General features: G+C 39.4%; 1 protein-coding gene across 9 annotated transcripts in view; it reads left to right on the top strand.

Moving 5' to 3' along the window:
• LOC117428211 (cytospin-A-like) overlaps positions 1–17513 on the top strand; it is a 66766-nt gene that overhangs the window by 22875 nt on the left and 26378 nt on the right. For 3 of the 9 annotated variants that reach the window (XM_058994662.1, XM_058994661.1, XM_058994666.1), the window contains exons 6-11: positions 1845–1918; positions 3211–3416; positions 4633–4796; positions 5069–5199; positions 9445–9535; positions 12348–12377. In XM_058994662.1, the coding sequence (XP_058850645.1) occupies positions 1845–1918; positions 3211–3416; positions 4633–4796; positions 5069–5199; positions 9445–9535; positions 12348–12377 (696 nt within the window). The remainder of the gene's footprint in view (positions 1–1844; positions 1919–3210; positions 3417–4632; positions 4797–5068; positions 5200–9444; positions 9536–12347; positions 12378–17513) is intronic. The other 6 variants (XM_058994663.1, XM_058994667.1, XM_058994668.1 and 3 more) reach the window with 3 other exon arrangements.

Genomic DNA, 17513 nt, shown 5'->3' with positions numbered 1-17513 from the left:
ATGCAGTTCTTTGTTGTTGCCAGCTCAGAGAAAACCTTATAGTACAATATTTAAAACAATGTGCAGAGAAACAGCTGAACACTAGGGGATGCTGGTGAGCCATGGTTGTGCTTTTTATGTAGTTTCGAAGAGTACAGCACATGTATTAATTGGGGAATTATGTATTGCAGGGAACAGTTTTACTTGAAGGGGGTCCTCACACTTTTTTGTATTTTGGTCTCAATGTTGCTGCAGGTTTAGAAATTAAAACTTATCCTTTTATTTATTTATTTTTGTTAATGAAAGATGGATTGATTGTATTCATGTTTTTAAGTCAACACTACCCAAGAAGCTTGGCCTTTTTAAAAAGGTTAAAGAAAAACAATGAAATACTCCTTTCACGTTGTGTAATGCTTACTAAGTTATTTTTCTGCACCAACATGTGCTTTGCATGCTGACTGTCACATTACTGAATTAAATAACAGACAGAAAAAAAAACTAAAGTCTACCACAGATAATATTCTGAATTAGTTTTAAAAATCTGTGAGCTAAAACTGCACAACTGAGTAGTAAATTGTGAGGAACATGTGGCTGGGAATACAGCATTCCCAGAATCTGTTGAATGTTGTTTTTGGATCTTTATCTCGCCCCGGAGGGTTTTTAAAATGCGTCTTCAGCAGTTGTTGTTGTTCCAGCATCATCAGACCTGCACAGTAACTGCAGAAGAATCATTACATTTGCTGCAGCTTCTCCTCAAGCGATCCATTAGATTTGACAGCACTTCATTATCTCACCTGTGTTTTAAATCTAAGAAGAGCAAACAAGAGAGCGCCCTCCTGGTGGGATGTTTTTTATATTTGTGTCGTACAGTATGTGAGCACACTAGGAGAAAAGAGCAATATTGTATGTAGAACAACAAGCTTGTAAAAAAACTGTACAACATGCTTTCCATTGGCAGCAGTCCAATAAATTAATTGGGCTTTCCAAATTTGGGGAGAAAAATTTGATAAAATAAAAAATTAGATACAGGAGCCAGTCACTGCTAAGCGAGGTTAGGTTAAGAAACACTTAATGATAAAGAATGTTCTCCAAATTGATGGCTTGCAAAATCTAGGAGAGCCCTGATTAATTGCTTGGTCTCTAGTAGCTGGGTGCTGTGATAGTAAAGCAGTAGATGACAATGATGAGACCAGACTGTCCGGCGCCTGTCTAGCCTGCTGACCTGGGAGGGCTAGCGTTATGGTGCTGACAGTATTATTGCAATGAAACCTTTCCCACCCGCTATGATATCATCTTTATTGACAGGCGACAAAGAAAAGATTTAATGCAAGCAAATTAATTTCACAGTCGGAAGACTTATTGACTGGAGGTACACTTGACAATTGACCCCTTGGTTAGATTAGGGCATGCACTGTTCATTCTCATCTAATGTAGGAGTTGGTCAGATATTGGAAGCACCCGAGATATGTTGCACACACTTTCACAGCATTTAAAAATGTTATTTAAATGACAACGCATGTTTGTGATCTATAAAAGCCATGTCACTATATTTCAAGTCTGTTTAGGTTCTAGCTGGCTACAATAAAGTGCTGATGCTCAAGTATCCAAGACTGCACAGATTGCTGGTGTTTCATGAATACCCAGGTTAATCAGTTATTGAGGATGTAATGGGGATCTTACTATTGTCCCCCTGTAATTACAAGTGATTACAGAGTTTGCAATCCACTTTCTGCAGTCTGCAAATGTAGGTACGTCACACCCTTCTGTAGAGTTCAATGCAAAATGTCACTAAGAGGAAAAGGCAGAATGTAGTTTTCCTGTTTTATATTTGTTAGTTTAAATACCATTTTCTCCTCTTGCCTTAGATTCTGTGAAAAAGCTCCAGGACCAAAAGCACGACATGGAGCGAGAAATTAAAATCCTGAACCGAAGACTTAGGGTAAGGCTGAGCGCTTTGAGAGGAGGGAAGGGATGCGATGTCTGGGGGGGGGGGGGGGGGGAATGCAATGCAAATACATACTGCTCAACGTGAAGCCGTCAGGGGTTTAGCAAGTCAAAGTAAATATTGCTCCCCATGTGGCCGTCAGGTTTCATTGGCTGATGAAGGCTCCTGCAGTGATCTCATTGGTTACAGATCTGCAGTACAAGTAATACAAAATCTTGGTTTGTTGAAGAAGTGAATCAGTCGGGATGCAAGGAAAAACAGAAATCAATACAAAACACAAAACTGGAAAGGGTTACAACACAGTAAAAGAGAAATGTATAGACCAACAGCAGGTTTACAGACCTCGATTAGCTGTAGTCTTGGTCTACATTACCTAAAGTAACATTGAGTAGTCCATCTGGGTCTGTGAAACCAGGCCCTGTGAAACCATGCACATTCGATGAAAGAGCAATCTTTTAGAATTAGGTTTTCTCTAAAATCTGAGTTTGACTTTAATCTCTGTGCTATAAATTAGTGCAGTGAAAACGAACCACCCACACATCGAACTGTGTTAGCTGGCTGCCAATATATTGATATATTTTTATCTGTCATATCTTTCCTTTTACATCCTTTGTAGTGAACCATCTGAAATCCAAACGTATGGTCTGGTATTACTAGGTGCGTCATCTAAGCACTGCACAAGACAACACAGGAAGCAGGGGGCCTGTGTAATATCTTTAAAGAGTGGGAGCTCATTAGTGAGCCATTACAATGATGCTGTGGATTATGGAGAGTGCGTCTATATTCAGGCTACATGGAATATTACTTTCACAAATGTGGTTAATCGTGTCACTAATTCTCAGTTAGCAAAATGGAGAGGGAGCACTGTACCTACAAAATGATTAACCCACCTTCCAAAATGCATGTGTGATAAAACTAGTAATATTGTTTTTTGTATGATCTCTAAAAAAAAAAAACAGTCAGTTAGGAAGCTGTTAAAGATTTTTTGGAACCTGTTGATTTGGTTCCAGATTTATATATCATGCAGTTTGAAACATTAATGCTTTTGACACTGTTAGGTGGAAGCCTGTAGTGGACAGCATGCTGTATAATGGGAGCTCCCCAGTGGACAGCATGCTGTATAATGGGAGCTCCCCAGTGGACAGCATGCTGTATAATGGGGGCTCCCCAGTGGACAGCATGCTGTATTAATGGGGGCTCCCCAGTGGACAGCATGCTGTATTAATGGGGGCTCCCCAGTGGACAGCATGCTGTATAATGGCTCTGCTGCTCCTGCTTGCTTCCAGCTCAGCGAGTATCTGTGCTGCTCTCTGCAGGAGGAGTCTGCGGAGTGGCGTCAGTTCCAGGCAGACCTGCAGACAGCTGTGGTCATCGCGAACGACATCAAATCGGAAGCACAGGAGGAGATCGGAGACCTGCGGCGCCGGCTGCTCGAGAACCAGGAGAAGAACGAGAAGCTGGGCAAAGAGCTCGACGACATCAAGAACCGCAAGTGCGTACTTTCTCTTACACACACACACACACACACACACACACACACACACACAAACCTGTGACTGCCTGATCTCAGGGGCTAAGCAAGGGTGGGCCTGGTTAGTACTTGGATGGGTGTTTCAGAGTGTGGTGTTGGGGACACTCTTCCCTCTTAACCAGTGCTCCATAAGCAGTAATCCAGCAGCATTATTATAAGGCATGTTGCAACAAAGGAACGTTGTACATACAGTAGAGAAATTGATAATAATCAAGATAAATTAATTTAACTGAAACTAATTATTGTTAGCCATTTGTGTTTTACTGTCGGCATTTATGTTACCAATACGATAAGGAATTGCATGTTTAGAATTTTAAATGTGACACTCTTACTGTATGTAATAAGTATAGTTTTTTATGGTGGTAATAATATTATAATTTACTGTTCATTGTTTTGAACAAATCCCTATTTTAATGACACGAAAGGCAGCAGTATTTAGATCCCCTGCTGTTTGAAATTAAAAGACCCTCTGCTCCTATGCATTTCACACATACAGGACACAGAGCCTTGCACATCACCTCCCTTCGTTTCAATCTGTGCGGGTGATTTATTCTTTTTTTCCCCTGTAGGTGTTTCTAAGTGGAAGAGAACAGATTGTCTTAGTATTTTGTTACAGCAGTTCTGGGAATGTCTTTGAGATGTATGTGGTGGTGTCACATTGACACAGAGTTGGGAGCTGATTCCGGGTGCTATTGTTCCTTTCAGTTTCTCCGGTACTCCAGTTGTCCAGTTAAGCTGGCAGAGAGCACAAGCTGTATCCAAGTGTTCCGAGTCTTGATCCAAACAATATAGTTCTGTCCAACAGAACTGGTTCATCTGTTAAACAGCCTGCAACCGTAACGGGCAGTGTTGTGTGATAGACTGCCGTGACGGACTCTGTCTCCAGTCGGTGAGATGAGGTTAAAATCTCTATAAACACACCTGCAGATGAGCGCGGCTCTTGCACAAGCCTTACATCATACTAATGTCTTGTGATTGCATTTTCTTTACAGCATGCACTTGTTCAGCAGTACGGAATAAGGAAATAGATCTCGCACACACTCGCACAAACCCCTGAGCACCTTCCAGATTAGTTTTGGTCACCTGAAACGTCCTGACTTTCATCTCCAAAAGCAGCACTGTCACAAAGTAATTTCTTCTTGTAACTCTGTGTGTGTGTGTGTGTGTGTCTGCACAGGCAGGATGAGGAGCGTGGCCGGGTGTATAACTACATGAACGCAGTAGAGAGGGACCTGGCAGCTCTGAGGCAGGGCATGGGGCTAAGCCGCCGCTCCTCCACCTCCTCGGAGCCCTCGCCCACCGTCAAGACGCTCATCAAGTCCTTCGACAACGCCTCGCAAGGTAACCCCAGCGCATGCTCTCTCCCGCGCTATTTCACAATGTATCTAGTGCCTTCATAGTGTGACTTGGTTTGATCAACCTTAACCCTGCCAGGATTAGCCACAGCTGGATTTATTACAACATTTTAGATCACTGATGACGATCTGCTTTTTTGATGATACCATTTGAATATTACAGCAGTATGTTATGCAGACAGATGTACATGCATGTTAAGGGTGCTGCTCTGCAGAAACTGCTCCCACCTGTATCAAGTTGTTTTTCACCTCTTCTAGTCATCCCGGGCTCTGCTGCTGCTGCCGCAGCCGCCGCTGCTGCCACGGCCACGGCTACGGCCATCCCCCGGACGCCCCTGAGCCCCAGCCCCCTGAAAACCCCCCCAGCAGCCGCTGTCTCACCCATCCAGGTAAGAGGGGCTGTCCCCCAACAGCAGGACCTCCTTACCAGCGTGGGGGCCTGAATTTGAGAACTCTGGTGCGCCACATACCACGTGCCTTTCCTATTGGGTCGCCTTGTCTTCTCTTTTCCAGGGAGCGGTCCACATTTCTGACATTTGTTTACACGTGTCGAACAATTCCACCTAACCAGAAGATTAATGAACCTTCCTTTGGAACGTGCTTGTGTGGAATTTGTGCCATGGTTGTTTTTGGCATTGTACAGAATAACTTTTATTTATGCAGTGTCCGGATTAGGTATAAAATGCTGGGTTAGGACTTGGTTGGCCATCAGTAGCTGGATAGTTTGGAAGCCATCATGTCCCCAGCAGTTGGTATCCCAGCAACCGGAAAAGCTGTTGATTAGAGGGAGAATGAAGTGATTCGCAAAAGCACTCAATAAGCTCAGCTTGCTCTCAAAAAGATCACTCAAGATTTAATTAGAGGCAGCTCAAGACAAATACATTTTCTGAAGTTGGTGTGGGCATTTTTGTCTGGCTCTCTCCATTTAAAAGCATTGTTTATGCCATTTTAAAACAGTGTAGTGTAAGAGTACATCTTACCCGGCTGGAATTGCAGGTACAATATGTGAAATCTGTACTTGCCTGAGCTTGATACAGCTACAGTATTCTCACTGCAGAAAGATGGCATAGGAAAGCCAGCTCCAAGAGTTTCTTCTGCTCATGAAAAAAACACATTTTATACAGAAGCACTGCCAACTCCATGCCTGCTATCTGTCAAAGCCTTTCAGATCATTTGTCGTGACCATTATATTTGAAACTGGCTTGCTACAGGGTGATTTAGCTTGTATATTAGAGTTAATAAACCTTGATGCCATGTGGTTTGTGTAACTTTTGCCATAGACAAGCTGTATAATATTTACGAAGCAGTGTGGAGGATAGTGACAAAAATCTTTCTTATAACAACTGGTTAAGAGTTGAAAGAATGCAAAGATGGCATTATGTATCACTGGCTTCCCTGTAATTGTGGCAATGACTTGACCCCTTACTGTTGAATCGTCTTCCATGTTATATGTAATACCAGGTCAGCATGTTGAGGATTTCTGTTTATACTGGAAGTGCACCAAGTAAACAACTTGTTCCTCGGAAGCAGACTAAAGTTTAAGTCATTCTCTGCAGCTAAATGGAGAAGTAATGTCATTAGAAAAAAAGGAACTTCTATTTAGTTAATATTGTGTCTGTTTTAGTATAGGAAGTTTTACCTGAATGTAAATGATTCCTCCTTTTGCAGCCCACCCCCTATGAAACAGCAACCCTATTCAAATCATGTATTATTCATGCCTATGCCTTTTGCCTTTTTCTTTCTTTCCTGAATGGCATTGTAATGAAATTGATTCCAACTTGAAAGATTGTATCCCTCTCCCCACCTTTTTATATTAAAATATCAGGCATCTTTATACATTTTAAATGAGTGCTCCTTACAGCAGATGCTCAAACTGATTGCAATACTCCATTCTGTGTGTATATATATATATATTTATTAAATGAATGTATGGGCTTTTAGTCCTTTAAGTGATGCAGGGATGGAAATAAGACTCCCATTGCACAGCATTTTGCTCCTTTCCTGGTTTTATTTGGAGTTTAATCACACACCCGCGCTTGTTACCTGTACACTGTGGCTAATCAAGCTTGTAGTAAAACGTGGAAGTGAAACTGCTATGCAGTAGGAGTCTTATTTCCATCCCTGTGATGCAAGAAAACAATCAGATGAGTGTGCCCAAACATATTACCTGTGCTTCAATCGCTTTCAAATGTAAGGAAACAAACATGACAGTTTTATAATCTGGATTAAAAAGAGAATACTAAAGCAGTGCCTGTTCCCAACACTTCATAGCGTGATCTGTTCAATAGGACACGGAGACCTAAAGATGCAGCTTCCTTGTACTCCAGGTTCAGTCTCGGATTCCCATTGGAATGCATCAGATGATGTTTAATAATGCTGACATGCTGTAAAAAGAAATCCATAAAACATTTAGAACCTGCTGGCAGAGTTTTATATATAGACCTACCCCCCCCCCCCCCCCCCCCACAATAAAACATCTTCTAATGTTCTTGTAGAGCTGAAGGTGACATACTTTTTTTTTTTTATTAAAAGTATAATATGTATATGGAGGAGGAAAAAAAATACTTTAAATTCACCATTTATTAAGAAATGGGTAAAAATGACCCCAGGTAAAATGTGTGACTAAATACAGTAAACCAGCAAGAAACCAGCATATTTCCATTCATTACACCTTAATAATACCCAGAATTAATAAGACTCCCCCAGTGTTGATCAAACTCCCATTGCTGTGATAAGAATGGATATGAGTATTTAAATAACAGTACACTGTAGCGCTAATTGTGTGTCTGGTGTTTTTTAATTGTACAAGACATGTCATCTCGTGCAGTTTTGCTGAACGAACTGCAAAGCAAATAGACAATAGACCCTACACACAATGTATTATTTACTGTAAATCTCAGGAACTGCTATTAAACTTTCTAAATGTACCCGTAAGTTCAATGCACAGGATGACGTCTCTACACAGGAGAAGATGTTCTGGAATTTTGACAATTCCTTAATGGTGGTTTGATGATTTCTCATGTTTTATTTAAAATAAGAATATAACACTGACAGTAGTGCACCTAGATTCAGTTTTTTCCAAAAGGAAGATATCTTAATCTTTCAAACTCCATGAGGCTATAGGAGTTTAATTTAATTTTCTATCAAATTATGCTATAAATAACGTGCACAGTACTTTGTAAGTACACAAAAGGTTTAAACAATTAAAAATCATTTATTTAAGCACGTTTCGGACAAACGCCCTTCAGCTGTGTAAAAAGAAAATGACATGAAAATACATGGTTGAGAGACACTAACTACACTGTAGATCAACATGACCATCTGCAGCTTCCTCATAAGGCAGTAATGCAAACAGAAACGACAGTGTTTGTGAAATCGCAGGTGAGGGGAGTTCAGCACATGGATTAAACACTCAGACACCCTCGCTGGAGCTCAGTCAAGAGGACATTCTTCTTCTTATTAAAATAGAGTTTGAGAGGAGTCGGGGAGGGGATAATGAATGAGATTAATATAGTTGCTTCTCCATTTGAAAATGACCCAAGGTGAGGTGTGAGATGAAAAGCAGGAGTAGGAATCATTACATGGTGAAGCGTGTTCGTGCCTCTTGGCACGTAGCGTCTGTTGGCTCAAACACTCCTCTCCCCATTACCAATGAGCATTGATTTAGTATGTTGTTATGTAGGCAAGATTGCAGCGCACATATTTGTATGTATATTCTTTATGCATGAGCGTTTTCTATAAGTTTGTTTTCTTTGTGAAATGGTGAGCGACTTTATTGGATTGAAGCACTGAAATCTCCCACCCACCAGTCATTTAATAGCCGCTTGAGCATAATAATTTGTGAGCGTGCTTTGCAGTGATTTGCCATGTTTGGCAAACGGCCTTTTAGTTCTTTAAGTTTTGTACGCAAATACATGTTGCAGTAAATTTTATACATGCCTGCCTAATCTGAACATGGAAAGACAAGAACAATCGACCCTGTCTTGCTGTTCAGAAATAACCAGAGAAGGGATTCCTTACAAACCATGTAGTAGTGAGTTAAGTTTTGGGTTTTTGGTAATAATGTTGCGCTAAAGATGTTGATTGAAGTCTATAAAATCATAAATGGAATAGATAGTTAACCCAAGACACTACTTCACAGTTCGGACAGAGAGTAGAACATGAGGGCATAAATGGAAGTGGAGTAAAATTAAGTTTAGAACAGAAGGTATGAAGCACTTTTTTTACACAGAGAGTTATAAATGCATGGAATACCCTACCAGGCGACACAGTAGGATCTAAAACATTGGAACATTTAAAAAGAAAACACAAAACTAGATTTTGTGGTTTTAAATTGTTCAGCACATGGATTAAACACTCGGACGCCCTTGCAGGAACTCAGTCTTGAGGAAATTCTTCTTCTTATTAAAATAGAGGTTGAGAGGAGTCGTGGAGGGGATAATCAATGAGATTAATATAGTTGCTTCTCCATTTGAGTGAGGTTTGAGATGAAAAGCAGGAGTGGGAATCATTACATGGTGAAGCTTGGTTTTAAATTGAGAATGGTGTGCTAACAAGGAACGAGCCTTGATGGGCCGAATGGCCTTTTCTCGTTGCCAGACTTTTCTCATGATGTTGTTTGTTTGTTCTTTCAGAGACATTCGATAAGTGGATCCATGTCTTCACCTAAACCCCTCTCCTCGCTCGCAGACAAGCGGCCGAGCTATGCTGAGATCAATGTTCCAGGTTAGTTACCCTGCACTTCATACCTCTTTATAGCACACATCACCATCAGTGATACATTAGCAATTTTTAGTCCATTTTTTTTTAAACCCCTTGAAATCTGTGGATTTGAATTGATGTTTTAGCCTAGAGTAAAGGCATTTTTATTTGTAGTGTAGTGTTTATAAGAAACTCAATACTGCTGGCATCTTACGCACTTTACATATACCCGTTTGTTATAAAAGAAGGAGCCAAACAAGTTCTTTCAACATAATCTCGTTTACTGGTTTAACAGGGCGGAGGCTGGGTGCGTACTGGTCACCCCCTTACACTGCAAGCAAGCATCTTAACCACTATGCAAAAGAGCCATGCTTGTCTACATTCATGGTTTATAGAGCCTTTAACCCAATCTAATCTCCCAACAGGGGACAGAATCCTTAATGACGGTGCATCATACAGCAACACCCATTACCTTGACAGCAGCCATCCGTATAGTACATGCATATATAAATACATTTCAAGCACATTGGAGCATTAAAACATTTGTTCCAGTGCAATGGAATATTAGATGGTGTCTGAAAGCTTGATGAAATTTAATGTAATAATTGAACTGCAGAGTGGTTTTCTTTTTTCTACTTAACTGAGGAGTCCATTCATGAGATTTCTTTGAGACCAGATTCATAACGGAGACATCCGGCCCCCTTCAGTGATTTAATGGTAGTGTACTGGGGCAGTTAGCATGATGTGAAATCAATGCCATTAAAAAAAAAGTGCCAGTAAAGAAAATTAGCTCTCCTTGTCTTCATTTCAATAGCTGTCCTGTGTGGCTACATTTGGGTGTTTCCCTCTTTTCAGTGTTACATGAATATGTTCTAATGTTGAATCTATTAAGTGGATAGCTGCTGTAGTATTGAGTCAAACTGGTGTTGGCTCTGTATTTGGAGCCTAATGGTGGCACTTTGCGATTAGAAGTTGCCATGAATGCTGGAGTATAATGGGTTTGGACAAGGACGACTGGAAGATCTTTTATATGGACAGATGAATCCAGACTTTTCCCAGGTCTGCACAATTGATTACTGGAAATGAGAAGCCTGGAATCAGTACACTTTATTTACAACATAAATATACCCAAATAATTATAACCATGCATATTGTCATTGATCACTGAACCTACAGTAAGTAGGTGGTTCATGCATATTACCCAAGCCTTTTTAAATGACAGCAGAGCACAAACAGTCATTAATCCCAATGAGAGGATGAGCAGTGATGTCTCATCATGACAGGAACACGATTTATCTGGTGAGGGCCCGAGAGGTCATGGCTACAGGGCTAGGACCAGTAATTGGAATTCTACGCAAATGGCATTTCACACCAGAGAAGGGGGGGGCTAGTAAACAGCTCTTCAGTTTGTTTACAGACATCATCAGCACTTGCATTAGTTTAATTAATTAGTGGGCTGAAGTAGTAAGATTGATTTACTACTGTTTATTTTGGGGGGGAAAAAAAACAAATACTACTAAGTTGAAAGTGTAGCCTGCATTACAGTTAATAGCTCACTAAGCATCGTAGAGCTTAGACTACACAGTGAAGAAATATCATTAGTGAATCTGAAATCCAGGAATATCATTAGTGAATCTGAAATCCAGCAACATCATTTGTGAATCTGAAATCCAGGAATATCATTGCTCAGAATGAAACTGCTATTGGTATTATCCAGTGCAGCAGCATTGATGCTAAAAGGTTGTCTCGTCAAGCTCTGCCATGTGATATATTTGGGAGGGCAATATTCCTAGACTGTAAATTTATTGGCGAGATAACAGGATGAGGACTTCAGTCCTTCCCATTTTCCTTCCCATTTTCCAGCTTGTAAAACCAACATCCAAATATGAGCAACTGTTTTTTTTTTTTTTTCTTGTCTCATGCATTGAATGCAGGATTTCCTGTTTTGTATGGTTTTGTTTTGCTGTAGTATTATATGCGTATATACGTTTTCTCATTGAATTCTTCTTTCGTATGGCGTTTGAAAATCAATGGGCCGAGTTTATAGCGTATATTGGGCAATGATCGGTGGTGTGAGTGATGGATTGCACTTCACCACAGTCACAATTAGGCAATTCCTTAATTCCCCTCTTATGGAGGAGGCAGCCACACCTCCCATGTGTTCTAACATGGTTAACTGCAGTCCAGTGTCTTCGAGACAAGGAGAAGCCAGGTTAGTCACCAGTGCCTTGTGGCTAGAATGAATGGAATATAAAGAAAGATTGTTCAACAAACCAGCTTGAATTTCATCATGATTTCTGCTCACATCTTCGAGAAGCTGCAAGAGTCTATGAACCACAGCCCCAGCTATTAATGCCTTATCTTTAATTAGCTTCAGGAAATTGCACACATTCAGATTTATTACCGTTCTCCCTCTCGGAAATCAATGAAAACTCCTGCCACTCTCCTACAAATACTGAGACCTGATTTATGTTCCCTTGTATTGGATGTTTTGCTACAGCTGTTTAAATAACGTGCCTGTGTTTTTTCTTTTCATTGTTAACATCCTGACAACTTTTTACAATTAAAACTTTAAATTCTGTTTCAAAGTTATTTTCAAAATGTCTTTCTAAATCACTATAGGAAGAGTGTCAAACATAACAAGTGCTCTGGCTTTTCTGTTGCCTACCACACCGTGGATCGTTACTCTTTAAGTGATTCATGTTTGAACAGAATGTGGGATTGTACAGAATAATTGTTTTAGTGGATGGGGAGAGGGGAATCAGCATTTGCAATGACTCTAACTGATGAGCTGCTGTGTGGGGTTTGTGATTTGCTTCTTGATTTGTCATTACAGCGGGTGATTCTATGTCCTGGGGCTGCACAGGTGAGTTTTAAATAAGCGTATACAGTGGTGCCCATGAGTATTGATCCTCTGTGATGGTTTCAGATACTCCTTCAGTTGCTAGGTTGCCTGATTTGTATTTTTACTTGTTGTTTAACTTTCAATTACATTTATTTTATTTTTTGCCTTTTGGTAAAACAAAAAAAAACAGTAACACATTCAGGAAAGATACTATATATGTTTAAAAACTACTTTACTGATATTCAGTGTATATGTGTTACAATTTGACCCATAACCATAAAACAATCAATAGTGCTTTATTTAGAAACTCTAAGAAGAGTCTAAATAGAATTAAATGACAAACAATGTGAATAAAAGTCTTTTTAAAGACATTGAAAAAGACTTTGTTAAAACTTGGCATCACCTCCCTGCACTAGTCCCATGTCTGATGCTTTTAAAAAGATCGGTTTCAATGATCTGTACTTGATAACTGTCTTCTCACTAATTTGATTCAGTAATGCTCAGTTGAATTTAGGACTGGGTCAAGTCTGGGCTGTGAACCAAGAATCTTCATGTTTCCATTCCAGTGTTGAAAAAAATGTAATCCAAGTCAACACGTATTGCATGCTACTCGAGGGGAGGGGGAGTACCATTGAAAGGAATAGAGACGTCAGTATTTATTGGCACCACTGTTATTGCGGTTTTCTTTTGCTTATTTGTTAAGAGTGAAAAGCTTCGAAAAACATACAACTGAATGATTTTGGAAGTCCTTCAGAATTAGTATTATTCTGCTTCAATATTCTGTATTAATGATATTTCCCTACAGCTGTCCATGTACTCAGATTTCCGCCAAATACCCCTGCAGGCTTTGGGCTGTTAACTCCCTGTCATTCCGATTCCTGGAAGTCCAGCAACGCTGTGACTTTTCCACTCTGTTTGCACGACTGCACAGTCAACACACAGCAGCAAATGTAGCTGAAAATAAACTGAAACTGTACTAGAGCGGCAGAACTCGGAAGTATTGCAAACATTTATAAAAAAGAGAATTGTAATAAAGAAGAAACACCTGTAGCTATTCCCTCTTACTGCTGTATGATAATCTCACTGCTAGCTGCCTCCTGTCTGCAAATTTGTTTTTAATCGCAATGGTGATTGTGTTTGGTATTTTGATTCATGTTCTGGTTCTTTAATCAACTGGGCCAGGTTATTCTGTGCAACAGCAGTATCGTACGTAGTCACTGACTTACCAAACTCACATTTCTAATGAGGTGGATATCCATTATTCTACCTCTCGTGAACTCTCGGAAGTCTGTCTGTAAAAGATTAGAAGATGCTGAGATGTCTGGAAAACAGAAACCATGGTGATGTAAATCCCCAAGGATGGACTGTTTTCCGCTGTCCAGCTTTCTGACAAGCAAGGCTGGAGCTAAAAGCTGATGCATTCATTTAGTATTTATTCCCCTGAATGCAGGGCTACTCACTGTACTTTCTCAAATTCTAGTAAAACATGTTGACTGATGCCGTCAAATTTTCATTTTAAACCTTTGAAGGTGAATAAAATAACAACTTTCAGGTAAAGCTTTGAGAAATGTTTTTTTTTTTTTTAAGTTATGGCTGTGCTAAGCATAGTTTATAGTCAGTAGGAGGCTGTGTGGTCCAGTGGTTAAAGAAAAGGGCTCGTAACCAGGAGGTCCCCGGTTCAAATCCCACCTCAGCCACTGACTCATTGTGTGACCCTGAGCAAGTCACTTAACCTCCTTGTGCTCCGTCTTTCGGGTGAGACGTAATTGTAAGTGACTCTGCAGCTGATGCATAGTTCAGACACCCGAGTCTCTGTAAGTCGCCTTGGATAAAGGCGTCTGCTAAATAAACAAATAATAATAAAAACAAATACTTCTGTTTTAATATTTGGTTGTTTTAAATCAGCCCGAAATAATTTTCAGCTTTATTATATTCAGAAGGTAACAAATAATTGCTTCAGATAAAAAAAAAAAACAATAATAGGGTTTAGCATTGAAGCAGATGCAGTGTGTGCTGCTTACCCAGCTCCAATCCATTTATCAGCTTTGTGATGAGGGCTTTTTTCACTAAATTGATTTATGCCATATTTCAGGCATCAGAGATTTAATTTTTTTCTTAACATAACAATATAGCTGCCAGACTCGGATGAAATTATTAGATGCTCTGTGATTTAATTTGCCTGACAAACTTTGTATGCTCTTAACATTCCCTCTGCTTTCTGATGAATACTGTTTAGGATGGCCGTTGCAATACAGTGGGGATGAAGCGATGGGCTTACGTGGCCCCATAATTAAGATGTCTAATCCAATAGAGAAAAAAAGCAGCACAGTTATTGGATAATGAAATTCAATTGGTATTGTATAATGCATTGATTGGCCAAAAAAGTATGTCCTTAATTAAAACCCCAGTAGCGTTGAAGGTTTTCATTGATTTGTAGCACATGCTGCAGAGCTTATCGCAATATGTTGAACCTCTGCAGAGTTTTGGGGTTTTTTTTGCAAACGTTGCCATTCGAGGAGCACAGGCATCCACTATTATGTGAAGTCACTGAGATCTTTCTGCTTTACCATGATTGTTGCTGAGTAGTTGCACACAACTTGTGCACAGTTTACTGTAGGTCTAGTGGATTATATTGGGATATTGTTTGATGCCATTATCTCTCTTTTCCCAACTAAATGCATTTGCAATGGTGTATTTCAGACTGCATTTAAATATATAGCAAGTTAAGCAGACCTCGGAATTGAAAATTCCTTTTAATAGGTAATAAAAAAAAAAAAATACATTAGCTACTGTAATTGGTTGTTTTATGATCATCTCAAACCATAGGATAAAAGATAATCCAGACATAGAATAGTAGGACATGATTTTATAATGACAAATTATAAAATAAGAATGTGTGTGGGGGACTAACACTTTAATAAAATAAAACAAATAAAATAAAATGGTCCAGTTACCTATGCACTAACACAAAAAGAGAGTTAAATTGAATACCCATGTTAAAATGCAAGTCATTTTATGTATGTAGGATAATGAGTATAAACAGACGCTCTGTAAGAACTGTAGTGAACTACTTTAAGTAGACACCTTTTCTTCATTTTAAAATATTGTTTTTTTGGCTCCTAATTGTGACCCAGCTCTCATACTGGATCCTGTGTACGGAAATGAGATCACATGACCTTGCTTTATTGAGAAGGCAATGCATATTCTTGTCACCTCTTTGTGGTTGTGATAAATTGGGCTAATTCAGGTTGATACTTTCCTTTAAATCTCTCCGCTTGTTTGGTTTGACTTCAGATGTGTTTTTTAAGCATCTTGGCAGCAGATAGATGGTATCCCACCAAGAACGTCTAGACATAGACACTGTAGCAGAAGATATTGCTACAGGATTCAAATACAGTCGCAGACAAAGGTGTTGGCACTGTGCACTTAATATGAGATTCATTCAAGAAAGCATGTTAAATACAAGCATTTAGTGAACATTTGCATTATTATTATTTATTATTATTTATTTCTTAGTAGACGCCCTTATCCAGGGCGACTTACAATCGTAAGCAAAAACATTTCAAGCGTTACAATACAAGTAATACAATAAGAGCAAGAAATACAATAACTTTTGTTCAAGTAAAGTACAAGTTTGACAAACCACAATTCAATAATACAGCAGGTAATAGTGATAGTTACATCAGGATATGATTAAATAGTGATAGTTACATCAGGATGTGATTAAATACAAAGTACTACAGGTTAAAAACTTGGCAGATTACAGTATTCTGAAGTACAGGATTAAATGCAGTAAAATAGGGGCTGATAAGAGCAAAATAAAGCACATTTACATGAAGGGTGATAGTGTCCCAGGATACAAACAGAGGAGTTCTACAGGTGCTCTTTGAAGAGGTGAGTCTTAAGGAGGCGCCGGAATGTGGTCAGGGACTGGGCAGTCCTGACATCTGTAGGAATGTTGTGGTAGTTTAACAAAAAAAGCTTTATAAAAATACAAAAGCATTTAAGCAATTTCAAATATGTGTTCATGGCAAAAGTATAGGCACCTTTACATTTAAAAGTCTGTAATAATGTAGTGGAAGTAATTTTAAAAACAGTTTCATTGATTTGAAAACCATTACACGGTAATTAAGATGTGTGCTTGATTCCTATAATCTGTCAAGTATAAAGGAGAATGCTAGTGTAGATCATTTGTGAGAGATCAATCAAAGTTTTCCAGCTGTCACTCTGCTATAAAAGACTCTCCCAGGGTTAGCAATAAGACCTTTCAATCTTGCTCAGCTTGCGTTTGCCCTGCTGTTGCATGTAGTTTGTTCCAAATCACATTTTGTGAACAGCATGGCTGTGCATTCCCCAGGGTGGTGAGCTGTAGAATGTGTGTCTGATTTATCCCTGGGCTTCACAAGGTTAAAGGTGTTATGAAGTCATCAGTGGCTTGAGGCTCCGAACCTCAAGGACAGCAACAGTTTTTAGGATTGCATTGTTTTCCAATTAACACAAAAAATAAGTAGTGCTCATTTTTTTTCTGGTTAGTATTGGTTTCCAATAATACAGACGCTGTTAGGAGCTTGGGATCAGAGAAACTCTTAAGAGTGAAAAAGCAGGTCTTTGTCATTTTTTCCCCTAAAATTGGGCTACCAGATGTTACCTAGATGCCTGGCTGTTTTTCATGATGTGTGGCTGGTTCCAGTTTTTAATACATGCCTCCCACTACATTAAATGATTTAGAATCCATACTGCAATGCACATTCTATATACAATTCCTTGCCACTATTAGGGACATGGTCATGTTTTTTAATGTTACCCTAGACTGCACTGTATGTGATAAATACTTATGCTTAATCATCGATTGCTCATGTTTAAGCCAAACTGCTTGACTCCAAAACTGTTGAAATGAATGGGGCTGTCACAGTCTCTAGTGCCGGGAATGATGAAATGTAAAACCGTTTTTGTGTTGGTGTGTTTTTCACAGTTGACTGGCATTGTTTAAACAGCTGGGTTGGAGCTGATAGTGAAATGTCAGCCTCTGTCTATCGAAGCTGAGATTGCAATACAATTTAAACTTTGATATAACAGCTGTCACATAATGAAATGTACCCATGTGGTAAAGATAATAGATGAAAATTAAACCAAAAGCTACTTGGTCTTGCGATTGGT

Source organism: Acipenser ruthenus, chromosome 21, assembly GCF_902713425.1.
Source record: "Acipenser ruthenus chromosome 21, fAciRut3.2 maternal haplotype, whole genome shotgun sequence".
NCBI classification, from domain to species: Eukaryota; Metazoa; Chordata; class Actinopteri; order Acipenseriformes; family Acipenseridae; genus Acipenser; species Acipenser ruthenus.
Note: the sequence above shows the minus strand (reverse complement) of the source record. Positions and strands in the feature narration are given on the sequence as shown.